Here is a 16,738-nt window from a genome sequence, read left to right on the forward strand (position 1 = left end):
AATATTACATTATAACTTAATTAATTCTGTATTACTTCCGATGAGTATATTTAATATGCATGTACGCTCTAATTTGTCTGTTGAATATTTGAAATATGTAAATAGAAATAAAATATCATAGTAAGATTAAAGTAGATATACTAGTAATAAAAATCGAAAGTCATGATGTCAAAGATAAATATGTGCTTATTATATATTTATGTGATATTAGAGACGTCCATTTGGTCGCTTTTGCAAAAGAATAAACAACTTACTATTTAGTGATACAAAAATAAAAAATAAAAAAACAACCAACAGTTTATATAAAAAAGAAGGTGTGGTATGATTTCCAATGAGACAACTCTCTACAAGAGACCAAGTTTACACAAAAATTTAACAACTATATGTCACCACACGGCCTTCAACGAGGAGCAAAGCTCATATGACTATCACACTGTATAAAAAGAAGTTTAAATATAAAATATGTGGAAAAGTATAACAAGCAAACTCACACTGCAATACATTGTTCTTACTGTTAATATTTTAATATGGCGTTGTGAATTTTACCTCCTTATAATTATCTTGTTAACATATCATCATTTGTAGTTTTCTCAGGACTCCACACAATAATTTTTTTTTCCAGTTTTGTTTCATACATTTTTTAGAATTTACAAAGGTACATAGGAGAGTGGTCTTCACCTGGACATTTCTGGTAGTATTTTAATGAACTTGGAGCCGATAGAAACAGAGCTGCTACAGGTTTCTTAGGTCTTATTCTGTTGAGAAGCTTTCTCATTTGCTGGTGATATAAAGTTGTTTTTTGTCCAAAAACTTGTTATATATTTTAATTACATTAAAATGTAAACAAATGTTATATATTTTCACAACTGGAGAGAAAAAAAAAGACAACCGACGTGAAATATATTACCAAATAATCAAAAATAATCCAATCATAAAAGCCTTAAAATAATTTTTTTTGCAGTTTTTGTTTGAAATATATAGCATACAATTGTTGGAGACGAATACTTATGGTCGTGTTCCTTGATAAAGGTATTTTCTATGATAAACTAGTAAAGCGACTGATATGTTCAACTTGTTAATTACAATATGGACTACAATGCGCCACACGTGAAGTAAGATCTGCTTACCCTTCGGGAGCACCTGCGATCACTCAAAGTTTTGTCCCTCTTGTATCTGTCGACCATCTTTTACAAGATGCTTACCAGATAGACGATGTCAATAAATGAATCATATTTGGAGGAAAAGGACGCGTAAATACAATTCAACGTAATCAGCAATATGATCACAAAGAACCTAAACAGAATAGACATATTCATTTTAGTTCAACTTTCCTCAGTCTCTAGTTTTCTATGTTATGTTAAGAATACTTATATCATCTCAACGAGATTGATTTTCTCGCTTGAGTCGGTACGTCGAAAGCGAGAAAAGCAATCGAGTTGAGATGGCCAATGATAATCTGTTTATCGCTATTTTACCTTTGGCGACATTGTCAATTTAATGCCAGTTTCATTAGCAACGCCACGTGTCTCCATAGTTTCTAGCGATAATTTCCATCTTAAACAAGTAGCATGATATGAAAAATAATCACAAAAAAAGATCAAAGGAAAAATACACAAAATAGCGAGAAAGTTGCTTATCTTTTTGTCTCGTTCTTTAACTGTCATAGAGCTGTCATTTAATTTCGACTTATGAGTTTGGATGTCCTTGTTGTTCGGTTCTACTTTGACTGAGGGGATTGTTTTTTTTTAGATTCTTAATACTATCTTAATTTATGAAAGGAGAATTTTGCATACGTATACTAGTATGTAATTAATTTTATCTGTACCGAAGCACTGACCACTGAATAAATTACTGCAGCATTTTGCTGAATTCTTCTAATATCTGCTACATGATTTTTTTTTTAATTCAAAATTTAATTTCTGCTTAAATCAATGACTGTAATAATAGAAAATCTGTTGTATAAATCTCAAAGAAAGGTAAAAGCAGAAAAATTATAGAATTAAATGTTCACAAAAATATATTATGATGCTATATATTGAATATATATGTGATGCCAATTTTCTCTTGGACCGGATTTCGATATTGACGAACAACTCTATCCTGATGTCGTGAACTGTTACAGATGATGATATCATATATTGTCTGATTATATTACGTATTGCGATTTTATTTTATTTCTCTAAACAATCGAATATCTTCTACAATGACATGTTGTAATTATTTCATAATTTATTTTGATAATAATAAAATGATATTAAAATGAGATCCCACTTATATGACTTTTCAGGAATAAAAAGAAGAAAAGAAAGATCGATTAACTTTTGACTACTTCTCAGCAATGATTTTTACAAATCTCCCATTTGAAACTTCCTTTAATGCACACAGTTGAAATATTTACTCACTAGTTTTATATATCATTTTGATTTTCACCTTGTTTTGTAGTTAATAGTTATCAAAGGTACCAGGATTATAATTTAATACAGCAGAAGCGCGTTAATGTGTACACGAAAACTTCTGCATTTTTCGCTTTAAAGGAACTAAGCATATAGGGATTTAACAAGTTTTACGGGTGCAGAACTATCTTGCCTATCGATTTAATATGTTTTGAAGGTAAAACGTACAAACACGTCTTCTTATTTAAAAAAAATATAATCAACATATTTCAAACAACCCTAAAAAAGGCACTTGTCTTCATAAATTTAAATAGAAGTTAAAACAAATTACTGCAATACAAACTGTTTTTGTCAAAATATTGTAATTCTTCCGTCCAAGAATCAATCTTGTACAAATACAAAATAACCAACCATCTCGAACAAAATAAACGAAAATCAAAACATGGAGGAAAAAGAATAGAAAAAGAGATAAATCAATGATTGTCTTTTTGCAACTGTTTTTTTTATGACAAAAATACTAGTAGTCAGAATTGCTTGTCGTACATTAAATGGCGACAGGGGACAGAGTCCACCAAACTGTCCTGTATTCGATACTTATTTTGGTGTACACGACTTCTGTTATATCTCACTTGACCTAAGGACAAGTGAGACTTAGCAATCACTTGACGTCATTCGTTTATAACCCGTCCTTATACTATTTCAAACATGTTCTCCTCTAAAACCACTTTTTCGATTGACACCATATTATACTATATTTTCTTTTTAGCGGTGTTTTAAAAACAAGTTATTTCAGATTTCTCGTCAACAAATAAAAATGATCTCGATCACATTATGTAGAACATCGGAGTGAGTGTAGCAATTATTAATTATTTAGTAAACTAATGATAGATATTAAAATGAAATATAGTAATCTCGTAATACAATTTTTCTGCTGAAGGACATAACTCGAAAGTGGTCTATTGATTAAGGCAAATAATTGTATCCTGTTGAACAAATAAGATACCGTACATATAGATGGGAAAGACAATCAATGCGACAGGGTGCCAGTTGAAAATGAAATTCATTTGACAATTTCGATTTAGATAAATTATAAATACTACTTTTTTTTGGATAGTATTCACTGCATTTCAATTGATTACGATATTGATTTTAAATGAACAGATTCACAAGACCGTCTTAATGAATTTCTCGAACACTGTAACTCTTTCCACCATTTCAATAAAATTTACATATGAATCGTCTATGGAGAAAATAAACGTCCTTGATACTACGAGTTACATCCTGAACGGAACCATTATAACAGACCTTCATACCAAAAAAAACCCAAAACCGGACAAACATCAATTCCTTTCTCTTAAAAGTTGCCATTCTAAACACGGCCACCGAAAGCTTTATTTTGTGAAGCCCAGGTGGTCATGTGGTCTAGCGGGACGGCTGCAGTGCAGGCGATTTGGTGTCACGATATCACAGTAGCATGGGTTCGAATCCCGGCGAGGGAAGAACCAAAAATTTGCGAAAGCAAATTTACAGATCTAACATTGTTTGGTTGATGTTTAGACGAGTTGTATATATTATACAACTCGTCTAAACATCAACCCAACAATGTTAGATATTATACAACTCGTCTAAACATCAACCCAACAATGTTAGATCTGTAAATTTGCTTTCGCAAATTTTTGGTTCTTCCCTCGCCGGGATTCGAACCCATGCTACTGTGATATCGTGACACCAAATCGCCTGCACTGCAGCCGTCCCGCTAGACCACACGACCACCTGGGCTCTCAAAAAAGAGCTTTCGGTGGCCATATGTTACCTTTCCACGTCAGTTTTAATCTAGCGGCGTACTACAGTACATGATATATAAGGCATGAAGATGTTATTGTTACAGATCAGCTAAATTATCTATAGTAAAGGTATATACACGATTTTGATAGAGTCTTAATTTGAATTGACATGATTCATTCGTCATCGTGCAATTACCGAGGAAGGATATCTGTTATCCGAAATATCTAACATACTGTTCGTTTATTGTGTTTTTGGTGATGTTGTACCCTTTTAGACTTGTTATATATTATATTTTGTAGTTTATATGATCCATCGCCCCGTAAGATTTATCGTTGACTATTTATTCAGTCATTTTATATATATATATACATAGAGCTGAATGTTTTGAAAATTTGGTTCGTTATTATGATATTCATGATTATTTACTGATATATGTTTCTGAGGACAAAACGTGTTTTTTTTGTTTTTTTTATGGTTATTAAATTTCTTTAATGATATAGATATATATGAAGCAAAAAATGATTCTATTTTGCACTCGATAACATCAGTGTATTCACATGCGTTCACGGAACTCCTGTTTGAAAAGCACACACAGAAACTCAGCCATTACATTACTTCCGATCCCCTCACGGTATACCGATAAATCATGATTTATTGATTTTTCTTCTTATGAAAACCATTGATTTAAGACAAAAACAAGAAATTTATTGATGGGTTTTAGTCATTATATTCGAAAAAAAGATTGTGTGTTCAATAACTCGAAATGTTGTCACTTTCCTTTTTATAAAGTTTCTGAATCATACGAATTTCCTTCGTTTTTGAATATATATTTCCCTGGGTAAATTAAACCAAGTTTCAAATATGTTCAGTAGGTGTCTATGTCATCGTCCTGAATCATTTGAAGATAGATAACACATATATACTGGAGTCGACAAAAACTGTCATTTTAAATCAAAGTCGATTCATGCATATTCATAAGTGTTTGTGACCAATGAACAAATATTTCATGAATGCATCGTTAGCTGATGACGTTAACTATTTTCGATAGTGCAACAAACTTGGGTTTTGTTAAGCATCATGCAGTTGTTTTCAGAATGTCTGCTAATTAATTTGGTATTCATCATAACTGCTTTGGCATACAGGTGAGTTTATCTTTATTATTATACAGATAGAAATCACAGACACATATAATAAGAACATATTCAGCAAGTTTTTAAATAATTCATATATATCGTGTCTATAAGTATTTGAACTTATCTTTATTAGTATCAAAGTTTCCTTCACTTCTAGACTAATACAAATAACTATTATATATGTTTAAGTATGATATTCTCAGTTCTCTTTAAATGGGAAGGCCAAGGAAACTGAAAATACAAAGACCATAGTTACGTGTTATTTTATGTTATATCCAAGATCACCACAAATAGAAAAATAATCGTACAAGATATACACGGTCTAGAAATTGATTAATCATTTAATAGAAATGCACGTAAAAGTTAAAAAAAAAAACCATTATAATCTCTCTCTGGGTATATGACAAATCATCATAAAATTTGATGTGACGGCAGACAAATAATGTGAACAAAATTATTGCAGAAATGATTTGTTTTGCACTACGATGTATCTTTGGTTTAATTAAAATATTTTTGAAATATTTGAAGGCTTGAATTTCACTATAAGGACTTTAAAAGATAAAAAAATGTACAAATAACCCGCAGTAGAAGTTCAGTTGACTAATTAGCTTACAAAAATATGAATTGTTATCTTCTATTGACATTTTAAAATTTTGTTCATAGACAAATTTTGATAATGATCAATATACAAATGTTACCTATTGAACACGAAACTACTAGTAAAGTATATTGTTACCAATGATGATATTCTTGCATGTCTGCATCGTCGGATTAAATGATATATTGATTTTTTTTGTAATCTGCTTTCTTGATTCCTTACAAAAATACTTGAAGCAACTATTTGCTAGTACAACATTTTGCAATGATTACACAATAATATTTTTTTTACATGGGTTAGAATAAAGCACTCAAATAAATTTAGCGGAAGAAGTAAAATCGCCCTAAATAACTTTCTTTGATTATAACTAAAAAATATATACCATTTTTCATACCATAAATTGTAGAAAATCGAGCATACATAAAAGAATATATTAGGATACTCCATTTTGTGAATTTTATTTCTTATTCAAGCATCACAAAAAAAAATAAAAGAGGTCATCGACAAAATAATTTATCTGTAATTAGATTGATGTGTTTACAAGACAAACGCATAATGCATCTTGATTTGAAATATTCAGCAGTTAAAATATTGATAATATCCCTCCCCCAATTAAAAACAAAACAAAAAACAATCACAAGCCATCTCTGTTAATATAGATGTCCTTAATGCTCTTCATCTTTGCACTTGTTTGGCTTTTTAACTATTTTGATCTGAGCGTGTCACTGACGAGTCTTATGTAGACAAAACGCGCGTCTCGCGTATTAAATTATAATCCTGGTACCTTTGATAACTATTATAATTGATATGGTCAAGCTTATAAATAAACTGTTAACAAAACATGAACTTTTAGAAATACTCAAGATGTTCTACCCCAGGGATAGATTAACGTAGTTGTATTTGACAAAATGTTTCATATTTTAGTCTTCATTATTTCAACTTTGTACTTTATTTGGGCGTTTATTTCAAAACAAATGTTTTGCTTTGAGCGTACCTGATGAGTCTTTTGCAGACGGAACGTGCGTTTGGAGTACAAAATTTTAATCCAAGTATTCTTTATGAGTTTATATGCCTAGTTTTAATGATATGAGATGATGATTCTGCTTGACTTCGTTTTTGGGAAAAACATTGTGTTCTGATTGTTAAAATGTACCTGACCCAAATCCGGAGCCTAAATTCAGTGGTTGTCGATTGTTCATAATGTCTGTCATAATACTTGTTTTTCGTAGTTGTTTCACATTTTTCAAGTTATGGCCTTTTATAGCCGCCTATAAGGTATGTTTTTTTAAAGACCGAAACGGGAATTTAGTGCGATTTCATACATGTAAACCTTAATAACTGACAAATACGTATTATGATGCTATACTTATAGGGATTTTAGAGGCTCTTTATCAGAACTGACTTGGATCAGTTTTCTGTAAGGAGAAACCCATTTTCAAGCTCTTTAAAGCAGAGATCAAAGGTAATTAAAATCTTCCACTACCTCAATTTCCTCTCTAAAACTGCTTAATATAGTAATTGGGTTATAAATGTTTTGATTTAGTTTATTCCCTTTATTTTTGTTAATCTGTTTACTATTAACCAGGATTAGTATGTGCCAGGACCCTAATGAAAAATTCAAAAGAAATACGTAAATGTGAATTAATTGGAGAAAGATTTTAAGTACTCGTTGCAAATTTTGTTCGCGAGAGCTCGGCTTGAATACTACTTGAATGGTTTATGGTGATTCACATCTTGGGTTCGTGTTTCTCAAAATTTTGTTTGTCAGTTTTTATAGATTTGTCAGTTCGTCTTCCATAGTAGTTTGATTGTCCAATTATTAGGTATTTTCTGATTCGGTGTTACACAGGTGCTCCTAGAACGGAGGAAATAACTCAGAGAAGAAAAAGCTAACACTGATGATTAAACATTTCTCAGTGGTGCTAGTTTGTAGAATTCACATTATTTTTTCAAAGGTGCAAGAAACATTCTGTCTCTATGTGATACAAGTGCTCCAAGAACGGAGATAATTACTTATAAAAGTAGAAAATCTAGAACTCTCTGATGATTTAAAACATTTCTTCAGTGTTGCGAGTTTGTAGATTTTTTTCTCTCAAATAGTTTGTGTTCTGTCTATGTGTGAGACGGATGCTTCGAGAAAGTAGGCATTTACTAGAAGAAAAAGAAAACAATCTGACGATTAAACACATTTCTTCGAGTTTGTTATATTTCTAAAAAAAATATTAAGTGGTGCAAGTTGTAATGATTACTCAGAATATTTGAGTAGTTCGAGTTGGCCATAGACCGAGTAGATAAACATTACGTCGATTCAGTATGCGCGTAAGCGTATAAGACACGGATCGATAATGGTCTCCGAATTTGGATGTATTCTCAAAAATCTGTTGAAAAAGATTGTTTCAAAGACAAACTACGGAAGTACAAAACAGTACATTTATATGTCATATCATAATATTTCCGATTCGAATGGTTTCAGAGGAGTTGTGGCTCAATAAAATAAGCCTCTATCTTTGGTAGTATAGTTGTTTCCACCATTACGACCATTCATTATCAGGCAGCAAGTTGCCAAAATTGTTTTATCATTATTACCTCTTATTTCATATTTAAATGTGGTCTGCATTTGTTTTGAGTTATGAATTGTAAATCAATGCTGTCATCGATAAAATATATGAATCTATTAGCATACATTGGTTATCGTTTGGCTATTTAAAGTCTTTGTTAAGCACATATACTTACAATAAATCGAACAAGATGGTTCGTTTTCAATTTCATGGAAAGCATTGGGTGAGCTACATTTAGTATTTTCTGGAGAAATGTATGCAATGTCAATTAGGAAATCATCATCTAGATTAGTGAAAGCAGAAATAAGTTTCCATTAATAATCCAATCTTATCTGATTAATATATCCTCCTGAACTAGCAATCAAAGAAACAACAGATACGGTTTCCTCTGCCTCATTTTTAGACTTATACCTCGAATTTGACATAAACAGTCATCTCAGTGCCAAAACTTCTCACAAAATAGACAATTTTAACTTTGAAATTATAAATTTCTCCTACCTAAGCAAATTACCAACTTCCCATGCATAATCGGATATATATTTTCAAACTAATTCGGTATTAAAGAGCTTACAGATGCGACATTTTTAAAACGTCACCAATGTCTGAGCAGAAAGTAACTGAACCAGGGGATATACTATGCCAAAGAACGTCTCGCCCTTTTCCTGAAAAAAAGTTCATTGGAAGATACCAAGACCTTGTTGATAAATGTTCCGTATCAACTTTACAAATAATACACGATGTTCTTGAAGTACAGTTTCTAGGTACTGACCTTGTTTGTCATCTAAATAACCTGTTAAAGTATTCTTTTATTTGTCTTTTAAATTATTTTATTACTTTTTCTGTTAGTCTTTTTTTGGTTATATTCATTTGACGTGGTTCGGTACTTATACATTCCGTCATTGTGATATTGTGCTATGGTAAATTTGTGTATAATTGTCTTTCTTTTATGCTAATGTGTCTGTCTGTATGTCTTTTTGTTTGTCTTTGATGACATATTTATTTGTTTTTATAGTGATTATGATTATAACATTTTTTTTTAACATTTTTACCTTTAATGTCTGTTTGTTTTGTTCAAACGTCATTGTCAATATAACGGAATTTGATGCCACTGTCATACAAATAAAATGTTTAGTTAGCTATAAAACCAGTTTTTATCCAACATTTTCTACATAAGAAAATGCCAGTATCAAGTCAGGAATATGACAGTTGTTATCCATTCATTTGATGTGTTTGAGGTTTTGAATGCAATTTGATAATGAACTATCCGTTTTTAATTTTCCTCGATGTTCGGTCTTCTTTATGGTTTTTTTTAAACCAAAAGGGCGCATTTTCTTTTCCTTTTGATAATGTTGATGTATTTCCGTAACCTTTCTTTCAACCCTACAATTAAACATCCGGATTTCATGTTATTGACTCCCTACCTGTTTTTCATGTCTTGAATATAACTTGGAATAAAGTTTTCATCGCTATCATCACTGTCGTCTTGTTAAGGCAACTAACATCTTTTATGTTTATCATTTCAATAAAGTCCGAAATTTGTATTTGTCTTTGTATATTGCAAACGTTCGGGGAATGTATTTTCAAGCAAGTTATGTCAATACCAAGAGCTTATTTCTGAAGTTCCCCATTGCTACGTCATGAAGGTATTTCTCATGATCAAATAAGTTCGTGCTACTTAACTTAACCTTTTCGCAGTTATCGGCCTTTCTTCGGTTACTTGTGTTGCCTCCTTATCTAGCATTGGGTTATATACTTTACCATCAATCATCAGTTAACCTTTTATGATTGGTAATTTTTGGATAAAGACGTCTTCTCCTTTCTTCGACTACATGGGAGGTACTGCTGACTCACACCGTAAGTGGTTCCTTTCCGATTCGAACCTGCTTCTAGTAACTATTATTCTCAAGCATCTGTGGTACACAAAACTTGCTATCGTTAGTATGTGTTTACATTGTAATTTCTTTAATTACCGAATCGATGGACATTACCTATTTCAATCAATGTGTTTATTTTCAGGTCTTCTTCAATAACTTTGTTCACTAGTTTTTTTCTCTTCGATATTCTCTATACTGCTTTTAATGAGAATTTATTAGAATCTATTTTTAATTTCGGATTAATTTGCATCTATGTACATATGCAGAATCATGTTTCAACTCAGCTACCTTACTTTTGAGCAATTTTATACTAACCTAATTTGTCACACTTTTCTCATTCACAGAATCTAAAATGATCGCTGTTGTCTTTAGTCTTATTCTTGAGTTTTTGTTGTAACGTCTTCGTCTTGTCTTTCCAATGAACATACTTTTGTATAGTTAGGTTTCTGTCTACACAGTATACCTTATTCGTTTTCTCTTCTATATCAATACTTATCGATCATTGATTGTGTTAATAGATCGAATAATTCGTCAGCATTTGATTACCTTTAATATCCCAGAGTCTACAAAGGTTGTCAGTATGTAACATTGACCATCAAATGTCTACAATTAACAACGAATTATCTCATTGTATACAAAATTATCATGCAATGAAATATCATTATGTTCTAATTCGTTTCACTTAAACGAACATAAAATATTTATCAAATAAATTACTGGAACTCTCACATGGACCATAAACTATGTTTATGTCATAAACAAGAAACAACGCTTATCGATATATCATAGCTGTGTAATCCGTCAAGTGAGATGAGATTGGTAAATTGATTTTTCTACAAGCTTTCATCATATTCATGTTAACAGCGTACTACGATATAAAAGAGGGACGAAAGATACCAAAGGGACAGTCAAACTCATAAATCTAAAACAAACTGACAACGCCATGGCTAAAAATGAAAAAGAAAAACAGAAAAACAATAGTACACATGACACAACATAGAAAACTAAAGAATAAACAACACGAACCCCACCAAAAACTAGGGGTGATCTCAGGTGCTCCGGAAGGGTAAGCAGATCCTGCTCCACATGCGGCACCCGTCGTGTTGCTTATGTGATTACAAATCCGGTAAATAGTCTAATTCGGTAGGTCAAATTCATGAAAGGGAAGGGGATTGTACTTACGACGTGAGGAACATATCCGATATCATTTGTGAAATGGTTATTCCATAACGGTCAACCAACTCGTGATGGCGTCCGTAAAATTTACGAAGGGATGATTTCAACTTCACCATTTGGAACTCTTGATTTAATAGCTTCTTTGGGAGCAGTAACCCTCTATCAAGAAAATCATGATAGGAAATGCAAGCACGGGAATATCGTATCAATTGAGAGATATATACCCCGTATGCAGGTGCTGCTGGAATGTTGCTACTTAGAAATGGAAAGTTCACAATTAACGTCGTTATATTAGAAAAAGGAAATCCTAAAACCTCTCAATAATTTGAAATAAAATAAAATGTGCGCAATGTGTTTTCTTCATTTAAGTGACGCACGTTGCTCAGGGAATACATGGGTCAGTTACACTTGCTACAAACCTCAACAATGGAAGACAACACACTACCGCCGATGTGGATGGCTTTTGCGCAAAAGATGTATTAAATATGTAACGTAAGCAAATAAACTCTAATTTCAACTAAAAAGAATGAAAAATGATATAATGATATAATCATATTCTATTAAAAAGATCAAGATACAATTTTGTATTTTTTTATGCACTTTGTTATAAAGTTAACGCCAAATTAGTATTCTTTAAGCTGATAACGCAATTTTAAAAATAAAAAAGATGTATTTTAATTACAATTTTCTTCCAGAATAGGATCAGTGTTAACATGCAGTTAGTGGTGGCTTACCAACTCTTTAGTAAATAATGTCCTAGGGTAAGCTTTCTTTAATGTGGTTTTTCATCTGCCTTAATATCAATAACTACAAAGTTATCGCTATTTGAAAACAACCACCCACAATTTTCTGAATACGACTCATATTTGAAAAAGCTGTCAAAGAAATATACTCCTAATTTTATTCGTATCACGTAATAAGCCTGTACCATGTGAAATATTTTGTAAAATGATTAATATTTACTTATGATATTTCAGGTACTATTACAGATATATCAAGAGAACTTGCTACAGATACCAAAAATGTCGAAGTAAGACTTTTTATTAAGTTTCTTTTGCCGTTATCAACATAACGCTGCTGTAATTTTTTTTGACTATTTTACCGATTACGTCTGTTTTGTTCACGCATTGTTGTATATATAACGGAATTTGATGCGACTGTCATACAAGTGAGAGGCTAAGCGCTATAAAACCAGGTTCAATCCACCATTTTCTACGTTAGAAAATACCGGTACCAAGTCAGGAATATGACAGTTGTTGTCCATTCGTTTTATGTGTTTTATCATTTGATTTTGCCGTTTGATTAGGGACTTTCCGTTTTGAAAATTTCCTCGGAGCCTCGCGCTTTGAATATTAAAATTTAACTGTCTCGAGTGGAGAAATATCGTAACACACTTGTTGCAGTTGTGGAATCTATATTTTCTAATTTGTTGATAACAAACACGGAAGTGATAGAGGTGTCAGACAACCAATTCAAAATCCCTATCTACTAGTATTCAGCAGCATATATTCAACCATATTTTTCAAGTTCAACAGCTTTCTGAATATTTTACTTAAAGTTTAACTTCATAGAAACACGGTATATTCAGAATTGTACATGCGTCAACTTTCTACATGCCAATTTTCAACCAATTTCTAAAGTATTATTAGGAAAAATGAGCGTTCGGAAGACGATTACTATAAAAAATAACCTCTGCTTTTCTGAAAATCTTAAATGAGTATACCATGGAGCGCAGTTATCTTCAATTTTTAATGTTAACTAATGGAGAATTTTATTGGTCTAGACGTTTTTTTTATTCGGTTCATATATAACAATACAAACATACGCTCTTAAGGTAGCACAATGCAAAGATTTTTTTACTTCCAATCCCCAACCTTTAAAATGCTGTAACTTTCTTAAAATTGCATATAAATTAATAAAAGAGGTATATGTAGATAGATAAAAGAATAATCTTTTAAATGAATGCAATATTTTTGTTATGCAATCATTATGTAATCAATTATTATGCAATTAGTGGCAAAATCTTGGTCAGTTCACTTGAATGAATTTAGCTCTTTCATCTCTATAGCTACACAAGAAATTTGAACGTTATCTTAATCAGCACAGCAGGAGCTTAAAAAAAGTGTCTCAAATTATCGCTATCGTATTCCATTCTCTCATAAATTTGTAATTCGTGTAAACATCCTTACCACATAAAAGTAGATAATGTATAAGGTGTAAAATTTGATCTATACATTCTATCCAAAATCTGAGACACCCTTTTGTAGATAATGACTCAAAGAACAACATATAATAAAATCAACCCTCTAGGGGGATCCATGAAGAAGCTAATTTCAATTGAAAGTGGAAATTTGTTGTAAAATTTTGTAGACACAGTTATCATTATAATTGATTACATAATTGTTGTATAATACTAACATTGCATTAATTTGAAAGAGTAGTCTGTTAGCTATCAATGGATACCACTACTATAAATTTTCAAGCATTATAACGAAAGTTACAGCATTTTAAAACTGGGGAATTGGAGGGTTAAAATTTTTGTATTGTGCTACCTGAAGAGCTTTTTACTGAATATAAAATAAGATAAACACAACATTTAAAACACACAAGCTGTAGAAGCACAACTAAAATATAGCACACATGCAAACATTTAAGGCATAATAGCATGTCAGAGCATCTTGTAAAATATGAAAAAAAGCGTATCTACATGCAGAACAACAACATTTTGAACCATTCAAAGACTGTATAAGGCTCATATATTGAGAAAAACTGTTTTCAGTCCTGAAATAAACAGGTAGGGTGTTCCACAGAGTAGCAGCTGCAAATTTGAAAATTTTCTTACTAAACTGTGTAGTTTTTACATTTGGTATATCCAGTATATTACTATATCTGAAAGAATATTTTCAATCTTTTACATTTAATAAATCATGTAAACAGAGAGGTGCTTATTTATAGACTATATTAAAAGTGCCAATATCTATAGATCTTTGTCTTTTAATATGCAGTGTTAGCATCTTAGCCTTTTCAAGCAACTGCTGATAACAGCTTGAATGGTCTTTGTACACAAACCTTATTAGTCTTTCTTGCACTTTTTCTATGTTTTTGAATTTTTATCGGTACAAAAATGTCGTGCAAAAGAGCAGAAATTGATGCCGAGCTATCCTCACAACAAGTCAATTGCCTTTTATTTGCTAATGATGTAGTCCTTATCGGAAAGTCCTAGGCGCAACCACATCGTCTGCTTGATATAGTAACAGCTAATTTTTCTTTAAAGTGGAATCTAAAACTTAACCAAAACAAATCTAAGGTTATGATAATAGTTAAGCGTTTAGATAAAGATAAGAAGTGGCAATTAGGTAACCTGCCCCTTGATGAAGCCAATGAATACAAATATCTCGGAGTTTATTTTACCCGTTTGTTGACTTTTACCTACCATACAAATGGTTACTTAAAGATAACTTTGAGCACAAGCTCAATTACATGACTAAGTTGCTTAATGAGCACGGATCTTTCACCGTGTATTTTTCGGAGATGCTCTCTAGAATTCGGTAATACGGCCCTATCGAACACGATGGCTGCCGTCGTCAGTTTCAAGCAAAACTTGGCAATATAAATTGGCGAAATTCATTTTAGTACTAATATGAATATCCCTACATCAGTAACTGCTAGAAGTCTGTTGTTTTTTATGTTTATTGTCATTTTGTTTATTTTCTTTTGTTTCCTCTTCTGGCATCGGACTCGGACTTTTCTTTAACTGAATTTTACTATACGTATTGTTATGTGTTTACTTTTCTACATTGGCTATAGGGGAGGGTTGCGATCTCAAAAACAAAAACATAACCCCGCCGCATTTTAGCGCCTTTCCCTAGTCAGGAACCTCTGGCCTTTGGAAGTCTTGTATGATTTTCAATTTTAGTTTCTTGTGTATAATTCGGAGATTGCTGTTGTCTGTTCTATGTTCGGGTTGTTGTCTATTTGACACATTCCCAATTTCTATTATCAATTTCATCTCTTCGTAGATTTGGGTTGGGAACCGATAAATGATTTCCTTGATAGACAAAGGGTGTCTTATTTTGCTAGAATGCATGACCTAGATAAGAATAGATTATGTCGAATCATTTTGACGAGCTAACGGGCTTAACGCTACATCGAGGATGAGGATATCCCTAGTATATGAAAAACGTGTTTAATACTGTTGGCCTTGATCTTTTAAAACTCACTCAAATGTTAACCTAAATATTTTCAAACAGTTTTTTGGAAAGTTTTCTCGTGAAAGAGAATTTAAAGTTATAAGAAATAAAAGCAGTCTTAATGCGTTCTCCTTGCGTCTGGTAGACAGCCTTGTATGTCAAACATGCTCGAATTTAAGTCTACAAGGTTAAAATTGTAAGCACGAACAAATTTTTTACCCATGAATCAAGTTTTAGTATAGAATGAATATGTACTTGACTCCCATTTGTCAAATATGTTCATGCAAATCTGAGGAGGCCGTTGAACACTTCGTTCTCGAATGTTCTGAATATTCTCCTGAAAGAAATAAGTATTTTGACGATATAAATGAGTACCTAAGTACTAACCGACTAATCCCATAGACTGATACATTTTCTGAAACTGTTTACATAATTATATCTATCAAGAATTAAAAAAAAAAATCATTTGTCTTTCGTCTCATATTTGTTTGAAATTGCGTAAAAAAAATCATGTTAAAAAATGTTTGTAAACATTCGTCATTGGCAATTATACCACTTTTTCTCATTTCTTTACAACTAAAATTTCTGGAATTACGGAAAATAAGGACAGTCAAACAAAACATAGTCCTTTAAAACGGGTAAAATAGAATCTTGATGTTCTTAAAAAATAACATTGAAGGCTAAATTAGTCATTAGCTGTCAAATAATGAATTTTATTGCACAATTACTTTAATTTCATATATATGAAAAATACTCACGGGCCAAAATACGGCTCTACCAAAACAGCTGAGATCATTCCAGGTTTTGTTGAGTTTCATGTTGCTAAGTTTTAAGTTTTCTATGTTGTGTTATGTGGACTGCTGTTTGTCTTCTCGTCGGTTTGCGTTTCGTTGTCGTATAAGTTGACAAATGTATACGCCATTTGCAGATGAAGTTGATCAATGTCTGCTAAAGTGAGAAACATTTATAATTTCAAAATAGATATCATCTCGTTTGTAATCGTCTGGTATTGAGACGACCGCTGTCGTTAA

At 31.8% G+C, this 16,738-nt stretch overlaps 1 protein-coding gene across 1 annotated transcript in view; it reads left to right on the plus strand.

The window, feature by feature from the left end:
• The first annotated feature begins 5,205 nt into the window (after positions 1–5,205).
• The window catches only part of LOC134723558 (hemicentin-1-like), a 94,496-nt gene continuing 82,963 nt past the window's right edge, over positions 5,206–16,738 (plus strand). The window contains exons 1-3 of the mRNA XM_063587141.1: positions 5,206–5,320; positions 11,887–12,009; positions 12,495–12,547. Of these exons, the coding sequence (XP_063443211.1) occupies positions 5,256–5,320; positions 11,887–12,009; positions 12,495–12,547 (241 nt within the window). The 5' untranslated portion in view covers positions 5,206–5,255. The remainder of the gene's footprint in view (positions 5,321–11,886; positions 12,010–12,494; positions 12,548–16,738) is intronic.

This window comes from Mytilus trossulus, chromosome 1 (genome assembly GCF_036588685.1).
Source record: "Mytilus trossulus isolate FHL-02 chromosome 1, PNRI_Mtr1.1.1.hap1, whole genome shotgun sequence".
Lineage (NCBI taxonomy): Eukaryota > Metazoa > Mollusca > Bivalvia > Mytilida > Mytilidae > Mytilus > Mytilus trossulus.